Source organism: Octodon degus, unplaced genomic scaffold, assembly GCF_000260255.1.
Source record: "Octodon degus isolate 3935 unplaced genomic scaffold, OctDeg1.0 scaffold00049, whole genome shotgun sequence".
NCBI classification, from domain to species: domain Eukaryota; kingdom Metazoa; phylum Chordata; class Mammalia; order Rodentia; family Octodontidae; genus Octodon; species Octodon degus.
In genome coordinates this window covers 377,524-392,696 of record NW_004524625.1, presented here as the reverse complement: position 1 = coordinate 392,696, position 15,173 = coordinate 377,524, and the positions used below count along the sequence as shown (strand labels likewise).

The 15,173-nt window shown below is 53.6% G+C and overlaps 1 protein-coding gene across 1 annotated transcript in view; it reads right to left on the bottom strand.

The window, feature by feature from the left end:
• Positions 1-7,631: 7,631 nt before the first annotated feature.
• The window catches only part of LOC101590979 (olfactory guanylyl cyclase GC-D), a 28,530-nt gene continuing 20,988 nt past the window's right edge, over positions 7,632-15,173 (bottom strand). Inside the window, 6 exon segments of the mRNA XM_012515025.1 lie at positions 7,632-7,830; positions 11,435-11,520; positions 12,896-12,990; positions 13,844-13,878; positions 13,880-13,940; positions 14,818-14,992. Coding sequence (XP_012370479.1) covers positions 7,632-7,830; positions 11,435-11,520; positions 12,896-12,990; positions 13,844-13,878; positions 13,880-13,940; positions 14,818-14,992 — 651 coding nt within the window.

Sequence of the window (15,173 nt, the reverse complement as noted above, 5' to 3'; positions counted from 1 at the left end):
CTTGGTCTGGAAACTCAGAGGTGGGTAATTGGGCCTTGGAGGTGCTGCTGTTTGGCTTCCACCAGGTGGTGGGGCTTCTGCCTCTTGGGCACTCAGAGCAAAGCAACTGAATTTAGGGCCTGAAGCCAATTTCAAAACCAGACTTGCACCTGCCCACTTGGGGACTCACCTGGCAATGGGGGACCTTTGTGCTACCTACATGCAAAGCCTGGGTCCCTCCTTTCCTGAGCTTCCACACCAGCATGGACAGGTTCATAAATGCCTTCCTGGCCTTCAGGTTCCCTCCAACTACTTTCCAGTGTTTTTTCCCTGTCTCTCTCTGTCTCTCTGTGTCTCTGTCTCTGTGTCTCTCTCTGTCTCTGTCTCTCTGTCTCTCTGCCTCTCTCTGTGCCTCTGTCTCTGTCTCTGTCTTTTTCTGTCTCTCTTGCTCTCTCTCCTCCTCCTCCTCCTCTAACCAGACCTGGGAGGGAGCCACCTCCCCTTGCTGTTCCCTCTCCTTACTTCTGCTTCCGTTGTCTGCAGGTATCCCACCCCTTACCCCTCCCAGTTCATCTGCTGCCTCCACCACCCGCACTACTCTGAGTAGGTGCTCTCTGGCCCCATATCCTTTGGATCTTCACAACTGCCTGCTCCCTCCTTTACTTTTAAATATACTCACTTTTTTGTTTTGCAGTACTGGAGTCCTACTCAGGTCCTTCAAACTGACCTTTTCCAGCCTGCTTTAGTTTTTTAAATTTTGCGACAGAGTATCACCAAGTCACTAAGTTCCCAGGCTGGGCTTGCACTTTCGGTCCTCCTGCCGCTGCCTCCCGGAGCACTGGATTACAGGGCTGTCCCTCCCTTTCAATTCCCCCTTCTCTTGGCACCTTGTACTATCCTCTCACGGTACTCTTCTTGGCCTGGGCCTGGGGACTTTTCTGTCGTGGCCCTCTCCGTAGGACAACTTCCTGGACTGGGGTCTCACTTCCTGTGACTGTGCCCTCCCAGTCATCCTCACATGGCAGCCTGCTGGAGTGTCCACACAGGCTCTACAGGGTTCACTCCCTGCTTAGCGGCCTTTGATGGCAGAAGGCCCAAGCACACGCCACACTTGCCATTTTCCTGTCTCCTTAACTCCACACAGTGGCCAAGTTCTCTAGCAGCCACTCACACTCACCTCCCCCATCCATTCATCCTTCCATCTCTCTCCCAGCTGAGCTCAACCATTTCTACCCCACCCCCCGCGTTCTTCTCCTTTCCATCTCTTCCCTTCACTTCACTAAGAGTCACCAAGGTGAGGGTTGAAGCAATTCTTTGTTGTGTTCCATGCTACTGCCTGAAGGGCTCCCTATGTGAGTGCCACAAGAGCAAGAAAGCTGCTCCTCAGGTACAGCCCCTACCTCCGCCCGGGTAGCCTTGCATGCTACTGCTGCCAGGAACGAGAAAGGCTGCAGCAGCCCTGAAAGGTAGCCAGAGGTCACCAGCTTCCCTGCCCCACTCTCCCATAGCCCCATGCACACTGAGCCTCTAATTCTGCCCCCTGACACTTGCCCAATAGTGCCTTCACCTCACCCCCAGACACCAGCTTGTGGCTGTGGCTTCACCTGGAAGTCTGACCTCACCTGCCTGCTCTGACCCTTACCCCGGAACTCACCCATCTATTCACCCTGAGGTGGGTGGCTGCATCACCTCTTCCCCTTGTATGTGGCTATGAGCTGTAGGTCCCCAGAGTGGTACAGGTGGTGGGGACTTTGAGGTTAAGGCCTAGTCTACCATTGGCTTCTAGGTAACCCTGAGTAGAGTCTTAACAGCTTCATCTGAAAAATGGGGAGAGGCTAATATTTACCTTGTGCGGCTGCAGGGAGGATGAAATTACAGCTATTCCATGCTGACAAGATTAGTTTCTTTTTTCCAGTGAGGTGAGGACCCTCTCTGGCTGCCCATATGGAGCCTTGAACACAGCCTTCCCAGTCCCCAGGGCGGCCTGACTCAGCCTTTTAAACTCTCCTGGGCCTTTGGTCAATCTTGCTGTTGTGCTTCGTGGCCACCAACGAAGCAGGAAGCTGAGGCTGGGTGCTGCCAGATCAAAGCGGCTCTGAGATAAACGGGTGGTAAGAAGAAGATGGGTGAGAAGAGCTAGGAAGGCTGCCAGGAGGGGGTCTGAGGAGGACAACCAAGAGACTGGGTGTAGTCTATGAAGTCTGGCTGCTCAGTGAGCGGCGGCATACCTCCCCCTCAGAATCCCAGGCTGCCTTATGGATCTGATCCACATTCTTGCCTCTGCCTGGGAAGTGGGTTCTGGCTCCAGGGCTGCATTGAAGTGCAGTGTGCAGGCTCCAGGTGGGACATGAGGACAACAGAGAGAGTCCCAGGGCCAACTTTCTCTAATCCATGTGCATAATTACGGCTCTGGAGAAGAGCTCAATGGAAACTGTGATGTCCTCAATCTGGAAGCTCTTTACAACAGACACAGTGCTGACAGGGGGAGGCTACAGCCTCCAGGCCACTGGTCCAAGTCTCCAGGGTTATCATAATTATGCATAGGAATACAAAATTCCTTGGGGTTGCAATGGGGGCTCAACAATTTAAGAGAACAGGCTAAGCCAAGGCTGGGGTGCCAAAGTGCTGTCAGGAAGGGAGGTGGAGCAGGGCCAGCTAGCAGCTCCTTGGCGAAGGGCCTTGGCTGTCAGGAGTGGAGCAAATGCCAGATAGGAAAGTGAGGTGGTGTGGTGGACTGACAACTGGTGGTCAGCTTGTAACACCCATCTGAACTGAGTTGGCGTGGTGCTGGGTGTGGAGGGTCCACCTGAGTATGGTTGGCAACACAGAAGGAGAACAGGAGAGGAAGTGGGGCTGCTGGTTCTCCTGGAGGACCTTGTTATGCTGGCTTTCCTGACATGAACTCAGCTGTTCTAATCATAGGAGGAGCCTAGGCCCTTGTCACTGAGGATGGCTGTGGTTCACTTTGGGGGAGCTCTGGTCCTTACTTTGAGCATCACTCCATGGCTCAGAAGGGGAAGATGGTACCCTGCTCAGTCTCCTGAAGAAACTTGTCATGCTGGCTTTTCTGCTATAAACTTGGCTGTTTTCATTGTTGGAGGAGCTCAGAACCTCATTGTCACTGAGAATGGCTGTGGTACCCTTCCGGGAAGCTTTGGTTCTTACTTTAAGTATTACTTCCTGGCTCCAGTGCAGACCCCTCAGCCTGCTGGCACAGATCCTTCACCCTGCTGGCATAGACTTTCCAGCTTCCACCACTGGCCTTTGCGTCTTCCCAGCACAGAACCTTGAAACAGGCCTGCATGTGACAATGTCTTGGTTTCTTGGCCTCCAGCTAGACTCAGGGTTGGGGGGGGGGCACTGCTACTGGCTCTAGGTCTTCAGCTGGACTCCTGCAGGACATTGCCATGGGATCCAGGCCTTCAGCTGGATTCTTTTGGTTTTTAATGTGTAGACAGATTTCCTCCACTCCTTTGTACTTGATTCTTTGGGTGGCCATATAATATAATTAGAATCCTATATGTTATTTGTCCCATATTAAATTTTTTTCCTTTACAAACTCTGACTACAACAGGAGGCAAGATCTATGCTGCAGGTAAACTGAGTGGGCTTGGGGTAGGAGGGCAGCAAGGAGGCGAATGCTCTTGCTGAGGGTGGAGAAAGACGGGGAGTCCAAGGCTGAGGCCGTGGCTCCGTGGTAGAACATTTGCCTACCATGTGCAGGGCTTGGCTTGGATCCCAACACTGCTCCCCACCTAAAGGCAGAGATCATCATGATATATTAACTGGGACCAACTGAGACTGGGTGATCAGATGTGAGGGTGTGGAGAAATGTCACAGGAAGGACAGATAAGGGTTTGTCACCCCATTCGGGGCCAGGCAGCCAGGCTGAGTACAGTCAAGGAGATCTGGGGCTCCTCAGGGGGGCACCCATACATCAGATGTGCTGCTGCATCTGGAGCCCAGAAGGAGGGATTGGTCCTCTGTGGAAGAGGAAAGCCACCAGGACCCCTGCTTTCCCAGATGTGGATGGGGACAGGCACACCTGCCTCCCAGGAGGTCACCTGAGCCCACACCCAGGAAAGCATGCTGAGTAGCTGTTACTTAGTATAAAATGTAAATGACTAGAGGCTGGACAAAACTTGGGCAGGTGTGTGGGGGTTGGTCCAGGACTTTCAGATGGTGACAGGACCCACAAACCGGCAATCCTGTTACTATCCTTCAGTAATCAGGGAGAGGACCCAAGAAAGGTGCCTCAGAGTGAGCCCCCATGCCTGTATATCCCCAGCTGCTGACAGCCAGGTACAGTTGAGCCCAGTGAGCTAGAGGTTCACTGGCGTCTGCTTCTATCTGGAACAACCTGCCTGCCCCCTAGTGGACCTCTGAAGAATCTCTCTGAGAAAGAGGAACCACCAGACTTGGTCTAACACTGTCCAGATCCCGAGGAGGGGACTGGAGTCTTGAGCAGGAGGGACACATGTAACAGAGTCCAGGACAAGAGGCAGCCGTGCTCTGGTCTCAGGAAGGAGTCTTGGCTTGGGCATCTGGGCCCCAGGTGACTTCAGCAACGCACGTGGCCAGGATTCTCCTCGCAGGACCTTGGTTCCTCACCTATCAATTGGCGGTGGGCACCCTTCCCTAGACAACAAGGATGGCTCTGAAACTGCAAAGAGCAGGGATCGATACATGTGGCCCTGCCCTCCACCTCTGCCTCACCTAACCTCCTACTGGAGTGTAGACTCCTTTTGGGCAGATCCAGATTTTCATGCATACTGATTCTTTAAATTGAGGTCCACTTGCATGGTGGTAGCCTTCTTCCTCCCCTGACATGTCCTATTTATTCTTCACTGACCTTTGCAGATCAGACTCCAGGATCACAGAAAGGTGGTTGAGGGCCAACCTTGCTCTCAGGAAGCATCATGTCCTCCAGGAGAGGCAACCCAGACCACACCTAGACAGAGTTGGTCAGAAGGGTATAGATCCAGAGGAGTGGGGAGGGAGGGTTCCAGGAAGGCTTCTTGGAGGAGGTAGCAAAGGATCAGAGGTTGGAGAGACAGAGGAGGATTAGGTCAGAAAGACGGGGAACAGGGGCCTGGGAAAGAGCATCCAAACTGGTGCAGAGCTGGAGGGAAGACAGCCATTGTGACAGCAGGTGGTGAGGTGGGAAGGCAGCAGGAGAGACCATGTGCTGATGTTTTCAGCAGTCATCTGAAAGCAGGGTTCCAGGTGAGCACCAGAACAGACATAAGGAGCAGTGGGGAGAAACCGGGCAGGTGACCCCGTGTTTATTCATTAGTTCATCCTCCAACCTCTGCCTGTCCTGGGCATTGTACCAGAGGAATGAGCAAAGCTGATCAGATATGGCAATAGCTGTTTCATTCTGAACAGGGTGAGAAAGCATGTCAGGAGAAGGTGGCTTTTAGGGAGTTAGGGAGGCTTTCTTTTTCATTTCTTTTCTTTCTTTCTTTTTCTTTTCTTTCTTTCTTTCTTTTCTTTTCTTTTTTTTTTTTTTTCAGAACTGGGGATTGAACTCAGGCCCTTGCGCTTGCCAAGCAAGCACTTATCCTACTGAGCCATCTCCCCAGCCCCATAGGGAAGCTTTCGCCTGTGTGTAGGTGTTCACTGGGTGTTGGAAAGTGGATTAGGTCACTTAGGCAGAGAAGGCATCAAAAACAAAGTGCTGGCATCATAAAGGACCTGGGGAGTCTAGGGACCATGACATGGCCAAAGTATGGATGCCTTGGGAGTAGTGAGGTAGGCTCAGCCCATGGAGGGCTTTGAACACCAGGTTCCAGACTTCAGCTTTTCCAGGGACCCATCCCCAGCTGTGCCCACCTAAAGAACCAGGAACCAAATGATGCCAGATAACCTGGCACTATGATATCTTCCAGAAGTCTATGGCTCCATCTGCAACAGTGAGGCCACATTCTCTCGAGATGCAGGAATGTCCCACCTTGAAGGAAGAGGAGAAGGCACTAGGCTGGTGGAGATCCCAGGATCATTGTGAAAGGCGTGACTTGGGGCCCCTCTCCAACATGTGCAGACTTCTGTGTGAATGGTGGGCTGGCTCCTCTCCAGAGTGGCAGCCTAGCTCTGGGGCCCTCCTGAGCCTCCCTAGGGAGGTGTTGTCCTCGCCCTCGTTCTGCAGAGGAGAGAGCTGTGCACCCATGAGCCCTCCTCCTGGGAGCCTTTCAGCAGCCATTGCTATTTGTTTCAGCTTCCATAGGTACTGTTGTGTCTGTTCCTCAGGTCAGGAGGCAACAGACAGATAGGCAGGGACAAGGCATCTCACCCCCGCCCAGCTGCCATCTTCATCTGGAAAGTGGTCAGTAACTCCTGTCTCCAAGAGTGGTATGGTTGAGGCACTGCACATGGAAGTAAATGGTAAATGGGCAAGCATGCAATGCAGGCTCCAGTGTGTGCTCACCCGCTTCCCTCACTCCCAGGCAGTGTAGTTATGAGCTGTGGGTCAGCTTTGGAGCCCTCAGGTTCTGCCAGTAGCCTCTGAGAGTGGAATGCCTTGGCCCATGCTTGTGGGCAGCTCATAGGGTAGGTGAAGAAGGGCCAGGCTCTCCCCTGGCCACACATCTGGAGGGCCTGAGAGCTAGGTCCACAGCTGGATATCACACACAGATACATGATGTGCCACTGCTCCTAGGCTAAGGTACCCGAAGAGACCCAGGCACATGACATGCACAGAGCTGGCGGCTTGCAGACGCAATGCGTACATGTAGACATATGAATGCACATATGCACAGATGGGTAGCGCAAGCAGATACTGCAGACATACACATGCATGCAAATACAGTGACAAGGCACAGGTTCACAGGCATCGGCATGAGCTCATTGTCACCTGTCTGCTAGTGGCCCTTTGAACTCTGATGTAAATGTATATAATGTACACTCAGCCACCCAGGTAAGTTCACACAGGCCTGAGTGCCTAAATCATGTGTGTCTCATGCCTCCCAGTTAGTGTGACTTCAGATCCCACCCTTTTTGTTCTAACAGCAGCTGTAAGGCAGGCAGGGAAGGGATCTGGTCCGTACTGTGTGTGTAGTGGGAGCTGACGGACATCAACTGCCGGCCGCATCACACACTCATGGAAGGAAAACTGAAGGCTGCTTTGATTTGGGACTCCTGCGTGTGCCTGCAGCTGTGGTCCTCACAAGGCACACGCAGCTGTGCACCGGGACTCCTTGTGCTGTGCACACACAGCTGTGCACCGGGACTCCCTGGGCTGTGCACACGCAGCTGTGCACCGGGACTCCCTGGGCTGTGCACACGCAGCTGTGCACCGGGACTCCCTGTGCTGTGCTCCTCAACCCTCCCTGATGGTTCCGGCTGGCTGGGGGAGCACAGCGAAGAAGGCAGAACACTGCATTTCCCGCGTGCCACGCTTTCTGCTAGGGACTTTAAAGACCCTCCCGTGAGCAATGGGGCAGCGATCGCACAGCGGAAAGAATAAACTCTCACCAAGCTCTCTGTATCGAAATAACCTGTCTGCAATAAAGCACTGTGTAGAGGGAAAGGAATATTTCTGTCTTTATTGCTTTATGTAAGAGGCACGTTTACTCCTAAGACTTGTACAGGAGCCACTAGTTGGTATCGTTCGTGGGTTCTTATTAATGAGCAGTCAGTGGCCACCAGGGAGCTCAGCGAGAGTCTCCTGTAGGAAGGGGGACAGGGGGGATGGGTGGGGGTGGGGGTGGGGGTGGCAGGGGAGCCTCAGGCTGGTGCCAGGCCCATCCCTGCCTCTGCTCCTCAGTGCCAGGCCAGGGCTCACTTGAGCCCTGGAGAGCTTTGGTGAATGCTGCCTTGATTTCTTGATTTATGAGGTCCTGCCAGGGGTCTCTGAGGATAAAGGAGAAACAAGAACTGTAATCCAGTGCCCAGAACAACCAACAGTCTCGGGCATTCAAGCCTGATGCAGAGCTGATGAGTGGCTCCTTTCTCCTCCTAGGAATCCCGCATCCACAGAAGCCTGCTCACCTCTTATCCCACCCTTGAACTTTAGGGAACTGAGGCTCAGACAAGGGCCACACAGAGGATCCCTCAGGGGCACACAGAGGATGCATGTGTGGCTTCCAGTCCAGGAGATGAGGAGCCAGCCTTGACTTGGTCCCTTACTCTGGATGTGACCTTAGGAGATTGGGAGCCTCTGGGGCAAGGGCTATGTGACTGTCTGGGTGTTCTGCAAATTACTGTAGGGTCCCTGGATCCCCAGCCTGAATCCCATTTCACTCTCATTTGCTGCCTTGGGTGCCTGCAGCAGGCAGACCCCAGTCATTGTGTTACACAGAGAGCAAAGTAAGGCTCTGAAAGACAGCCAGGTCTCACAGCAGTCTGTCAGGGGACACTTTATTTTATTGTAGTGCAGTGAGTCTCCACCCTCCTACTTTCCTAAACCTAGAACCTCGCATATGCTAGGCAAGCTCTCTGTCACTGGGTTATATCCCTAGTCCTCGGAGGTACAAGGGAAGAGGCAGGTCCACAGGGAAAGAGGGGCAAGAAGGGACCACTTTTTAGTGTCTTTCTGGCATGTGGCAGCAGCGCATCTCTGTGCTGTGTCTTGAGTCGAGGGCTACACCGAGGCACAGTTGGGGAGAGACTTGTCTTCTCCCCCTGACCTTCAGCAGGCTCTTCAAATCCTTACAAAGAGAAAGCTGAACAACATCTGCAGAGATGGGAAACACAGAAGATGAAGCTAAAAGCATCTTTAGAAAAACTGACTTTGAAGAACACTCAGGTTGTAACTTTTGATTCAGGTAAAGTTTTGCAAAGTTCCCTGTCAGCCCCAAGACATGTTCCCCTCCAAGGGGCACCTAAAGCCCTCTTGCACAGCTCCTGTCTGTCTGTCACCTCCAGAACAAGCCGAGGGGTACATGGCATTGTTTCTATGCAGGCACATACCTGGTGGCCATCGGACATGGCGAGTGTGTGTGTGTGTTTGTACATGTGTGTTCCTATGCATGTGGACCCTGTGAGGTTATGTGGATCTGAGTATCGGGTCCTCCTGCCCCGAGGTCTGGGAGGCTCTCAAGTCAAATGATATTTGCTGCAATGGATCTCCATGCTCCCTCCTCCGTGAACCATGAAGATAAAGCCATTTCTGGCACTCTCTAGAGTTTCTGTTTGGGAATGGAAAAGTCATCAGCTGAGAGAGCTGGGGATGCTAACTGGCTGCCAGATCTGCAGGTTCCCAGTCCCAGGACGATGTGGCCAGGGGGGACTTGACTTTCCCAGCTGCAAGGACGGCACTGGGCTGGAGGGTGTTGTCAGCATTCAGGTGTCCTGGCACCAGGCATCAGTGGTTGGTGTGCGGGTGTCCTGGCACCAGGCATCAGTGGTTGGTGTGCGGGTGTCCTGGCCAGGATCTCCTCAGGGCACTTGTGGAGCAGGGAGAGCTCCATAAATGCGTCAACAAGAAACATCAGGCAGTGCTGTCTATGTGCTAGGGAAACTCTCACTTGTACAAGAATGGATGTGAGGGAGATGGCAGGGCTCTGTTCAGGTGTGTGACCAGGGCCATCTCAGATAAAGGTTGTACTTGGACCAGGTTTCCGGGGCAGGTGGGGATTTGCCATCTGAAGGGTTGTGGGAACTGCAGGGCCGCAGGTGGTACAGCTGAAACTCACAAGGGCAGTTGATTGGGCCTAGGCAACACCTCTGGGTGGGGGTGTTATCAGCATAGCAAGGGGAGATTCTGAGAGGAGAGGGCCTAGGGGGCCTGTGGAACCCCAACATTTAGGGTGGGGAGGGGAGGGGAGGAGCTGGAGGGCGCCTAGAGTAAGGAGTGTGGACACCAGGCCAGAGAGCACTTCTAGGAAGAGGAAAGGTGGCGCGCCAGCAATGAGAACTAAAACTGCCCTCAGATCTAGTGACACAGAGGGAGGTCACTGGTGACCTTCCACAGAACTCTCTGGGCAGGCAGGGGTGGAGGTCAGCTGGTGCGGGCTGGGAGGGAGTGGGAGGAGGAAGTGAGGTCAGTGTGAGCAGACAGAGCCCTTCAGAGAAGCTGGGTTCTGCTCAGGAGCAGGAGTTGTGGGTGGGCCCGATGTCCTTGGGTCAGAAGGGAAAGGCTGAGAGGGCTGAGGCTGCTTTGACCTAGGGGAGAGAGCTGGACTGCAATGGAATGGCCACAAGCGCCCTCAGACCCCAGGCCTGGAGAGGGGGGCACCTGCCCGAGGTGACACAGTCAGCTTTGGTTAGACTCCCCTGGGCTACAGACCTGAACCCTATTCTCACAGCATGCTACTGGCCCAGTAGCCATCCAGGCAGGCTGTCCACAAAGGGGTTTTTTTTGGTTTGGGGGGGGACACTGCTGGCTGGAAGAAGCCTTGACCCAAGCCTTGGCCACTTCTGGGCCTGGCAGGCTGGTGAAGAAAGGGGCATTGGTGTGTTCTCTGAGCTTGCTGGGAGCCCCTGGGCTTGCTGTGTGTGATGAGGGCTGGGAGGGCACTCAGAGATGAGCAGGGCACTACCTGCCCTCAGATGTGCTCTGCTCCAAGTTCCTCAGGGCTGGAGGCTTTGCAAATGCTGACAGACTCTGTGGGCAGGGAATGGTGCCGTGGCTGTGAGGGGCTTCCTTCCAGTGGCCGCCCCATAATCAAGTCTTGTCCACTCAGATAGCAGCCTGGGCTGCTCAGCCTTCCTGGTCTCTTCCCAGGAGCCTGTGCATGGTCCCCTGCCTGCCTTGTTTTTGAGAGATGACAAGGGTGGCCTTGGAATGGGGGCATCCTGGGACAGCCAAGAAGAGCTGGTCAGAAGCTCTGATGAAGGAGAAATCCTAGGCAGGGTGACTACATGCCTGCACGATGGCCCAAGTTCTGGTGTGGCTGTTTAGGGACCCGGAAGGACACTGCATTCTCTGCTCAGCCCCTGCTAGTGGGACGACCATTGATTCCAGTGACCCTAGACCTTGTTGGTCATTGATACCCCTTGCCCTGTGGTCCTAGGGGACCGGGGACAGAGGGCAGCACCAACTTGCCAAGCAGGTATAAGCTCTTACAGGATCCTCTTCATGGGGCCCTAAAAGGTGGAGCCCTTTTGATCTGAAAGTCCCATGTTTGCAGAAACAGCTTGAAAAGTGACAAATGTACCTTAATGTTTACTAGATTTCACTGTGGTCAGCCCAGAACGGAAGGATTCTACGTGAGCAGCAATGAGAGTGGTCCCCCCTGCACCCCCGCCCCCGTATAGGCCAGCTAGGCCAGTCCTGCGAGGTGCTCTGAGCACTGTGGGTGGGAACAGAGCACAGAATGAGGGACTTAGGTGGCCCGCCCTGCCCCCAACTTGGCTGTCTCCCAGGAAAGGTGGTGGGGATTGATTATTTGAAGAATTCCATATTTTCCAAATTTTCTCATGGAGGGCAGGAAGTACTTTTATACTCAGAACAATAACTAATACCCAACTTAACGTGGAAGATCCCAGCCTTTGGGAAATACTTCTTACTTACCCAGGTCTGATGCACAGGGTTGCGGGCAACAGCCTGGGGAAGCCTGCTTTTCTGGCCAGCCAGTAGGTCTCCTCCACACCCTTTCCCTGGAAAAGGGAGGAAGGATATCAGGGCCCCCTGCCCACCCAAGGCTTAGGGTGGCCTAGAACCGGGGGAGGCTGTCTGGGCCCACCAAATCAAGCATCTCCCAATTGACCAACTGATTCTGCCTCTCTGTGTCTCCATTTCCTCTTCACCCTACAAAACGATCATGAAGATTAAGCAAGTTAATATCTGTCAGTTAATGACACAAAGGAAGAAGAATCATGAACCCTGGCCAAGGTCTAGGATGCTGGGACTGGAGGACTCTGGGGTCTGTCCAGCCTTCACTGCTGAGGGACCTGGCAGCCTCCTCTGGATGGAGAGCCTCTCTCTGCTTGGGGGTGAAGGGAGAAGTCTCAGGGGTACCGAGGCCAGGGCTGGCCGCCTGGCATTCTGGATCCCATGCTGGCTGGGCTTTATGGGATGGACATCGCTCCAGGGGGGCCCAAGCCGGTATCAGGGACCCGCGATCAGTGTGCAGCCCTCCCCATCCCTCTGCCAGGATTGGCCTCTGCTTCTTCAGACATGCAGCCACCTCTATCCCTCTGCCAAGCAAGTCAGCACAGCCCTGACCTCTGCAATCCACTCCCCAAGCCCAGGCATCCCTTGCACAGTGTGCTGCCCCTCTGTTCCTCCTCTGACACTACCAGGTGTGTGAAGGAGTGAGGCCAACAGGGCGCCCAATGTGTGGTCCCAGGCACTGGCTCAGGCCTTTAAACCAGCCTACTCCTATCTCCTCACCAGAGTGAGCTCTAGTTGAGAAATTTGAATTTGGGGCAACAAAAAGAGGTGGGGTGAGAAGAAAAGTCACTTCCAGTCTTTAAGCTTCTCACGGGGAAGTACACCCAAGATTGTGCTGAACAGTAGAGTACAGGGCCAGTGGAGGACAGAGAAGGCTTGTCAGTCACACTGGGGGGATGAAAGAGGAGATTCCTGGGTCAAAGAAGACTTTAATGAGAGGTGATGTCTACACTGGGGTTTTGAAGAATGAATAGGAGCCCAACTGTGCTATGGAGAAGGCACAGGCATCGGAGTTATCAGCTCTGGGTTTTGAGCCTTGTAACACGTCACTTTTCCTCTGTAATCAAACAAGGTTACTGCTTTATTATTGCTCTGAGTAGTGAATATATTGGTGTGTTTTGCCCTACAGTGCCACCCAGGTAGGCCATCAATACAAGGTGACATCTCTGATCTGGCCCTTCCTCTCACAAGCATCCCAGTGGCTCCCAGGAAGAAATGTTTCTTAGGATTTGGGGGAGCATAGAATGTATATAAAGGGGATCACTTACAACCCCACCTCTAGACAGCAACACTAATGAGATGGGAATCTCTCCTGCTGCCCATGGAAACCAAACCCTAGGAACCAGGACAGTCTCTCACCTTCAGCTCTGTGCGACCTCTGACATCAACTTTGAGGCCTTCATCAAGGCTGAGCAGGGCTTGGACATTGCTCTGGCTGATGTGGATCCTGTTGGCTGAGAAGAAGGCAGGGATCAAGTCACCCTGTGGGGCAGCGTGCCCAGCATTTGGTAAAGTCATTAAGAGCTCAGAGAGCCCCAGTTCATCCGTTCCTGCACACAGTTGTGATTTGCACAAAACCCTCCAGCTCTCTTGTCTCTTTAGATAGCCGGTCGCTAAGAGACCCCGAGGAAAAGCAAATTACATAGGTTGTTAAGGGAAACTCAGGATGAAGTCAGAACCACTGGGAACATCATATTTATTTGTAGGAAAGTCTACAAAGGCTGAGCCAGAGAAGACAAATATATTTATTTTCTTTCCAAGCAGGGCTCCCTGTTTTGGATTGCATGGCCCATGCGGCCCAGAGGCCTTGGGATGTCTATATTTTCAGGTGCTCTAACCAAACCAGCAAATAGTTTCCCCTGGCAACAGAGGCTTGGAATGTTGGGGCTGCCTATGAGGTAGTTTTGGGGCTGCCCTCGCATAAGGGGAGCTGGCGGGCAGTCAAGAAAGAGTACAAACTTGAAGTGGTCTCTTCATGTAAAATGTGGGAGCTGAGGCCTGCAAGAGAGTGTTCTGCTCGTGGATAAACCCGAGCTGGTTGCAGAGCCAGGGTGGAGCCCGGGTTCCTTGTCCCTTGAGTCATTGTTTTCTTTGTTAATTTGTTCATGAAATCATCACAAAAACCCTGTGGAAACTTAGCAGAACCAGTGCCGTGCTTTGTCTCCTTCCAGTCACTTCGCTGACAACTAGAGTGTGCTGTCACCAGATGGTGACAGGGTGACTAAGCCCCATTTCAAATAATTAGGGTGTGCAGCTTATTGTGAATGACAGTCCCTCTCCTGGCAGGTCATAGTATGAAGTATTCACGCAACCCTGTGGACTCCAGATGCCAATCAGTGTTGAGTGTCCCCAAAGAGGCAGGACCAAGGCATGGTGATACACACGACCCCCGCCATGCAGGGCCCTGAAACCCACATGTGCCTGGTGACCGCCAGCAGACCTCAGACCAGACAGCCCCCAGTTCCAGTGGCAGCGCCCTCTCCCTAGTGTCCCCAGACACTGCCATTCCCCTGGGGTGAGCTGGTGGAAAGGACAGTGCTATCTGGAGTCTCCCCAGCACCTGCCCAGACAGAAGATGACACATGCGCTAGGACATGGGCTGGGGCTGGGGGACCCAGATAAATCAGAGCCAGTCCCTGCTCTTGGGGAGCCTGCCAGCTCTTGGGGAGCTGTTTAAACTGTGTTTGGTTCTGGCATGAGGAGCACCATGCCATCCCAGGGGAGGGCCTCCAAGCCATCCCAGGGTGCTCCTTGGAGAAAGCTATGTGTGAGCTGCACCTCTAAGGATGACAGGAAGAGAGGACAGAGAGCAAGGACAAGGGCACCCAGGGACAGTCCACAGAGGCAGTGGCAGCCAAGTGTGGATGGAAGGCCACAGGCTGGGGTACAGAGAGGAGAGCTTGTCAAAGGCTTGGGGGTGCACAAGGGGAGCCACTGAGCGAGGGAGAACTAGGGCAGGGTAGAGACTGAGACTGCCAGGTTCTCAGCAAACAGCTATTCGTTTGCACGACCATGAGATCTCTGTTCTGCCTCTTCCATCAGACTCTCAGCGCCTCTGCATGGAAGTAGGTGCCTTTGACCAGACAGATGCAGAGGCTGAAAAGAAAAGATTTGTGAACTGGAGATCATGGAAAGAAGAATTGCAGCAAAATTGTTCTGGTACTGTTTTGGAGTTTCAGAAGTCCAGAAGCTGCTATTCCGTCATCCTAGCTGACGTCCTGGGTGGAGGTGGGATGGGCTGGGAGAATGACGTGGCCATCACCCCCAGCCACAGTCCATACCTGAGTGCAGCCCAACCCTGATATAAATTGATGCATGGGGTGTGTGCCTCATCTGGAAGTCACCCACAGAACTGAGGATGTCCAGGGTCACATTGGCAATCTCAGGTGCGTGCTGGCTCCCGCTGTGCTGGGGCAGCCCTGAGGCCACCGTGTAGGCATCTCCAATGGTCTCAACCTGGAAACCACAGCCCCATGCACAAGCCTGAGAACAGGCAATCCCCAGCCTATTCCACATCTGACCACATGAGGCTCTCAGGGGCTCCCAGGCCCACCCTGTAGATCTCTGGCCCACAGTGCCACCCCATGAAGGCTCCGGTTTAGGTACTTCAGAAACCATCAGGGCTGCATGTTTTGGA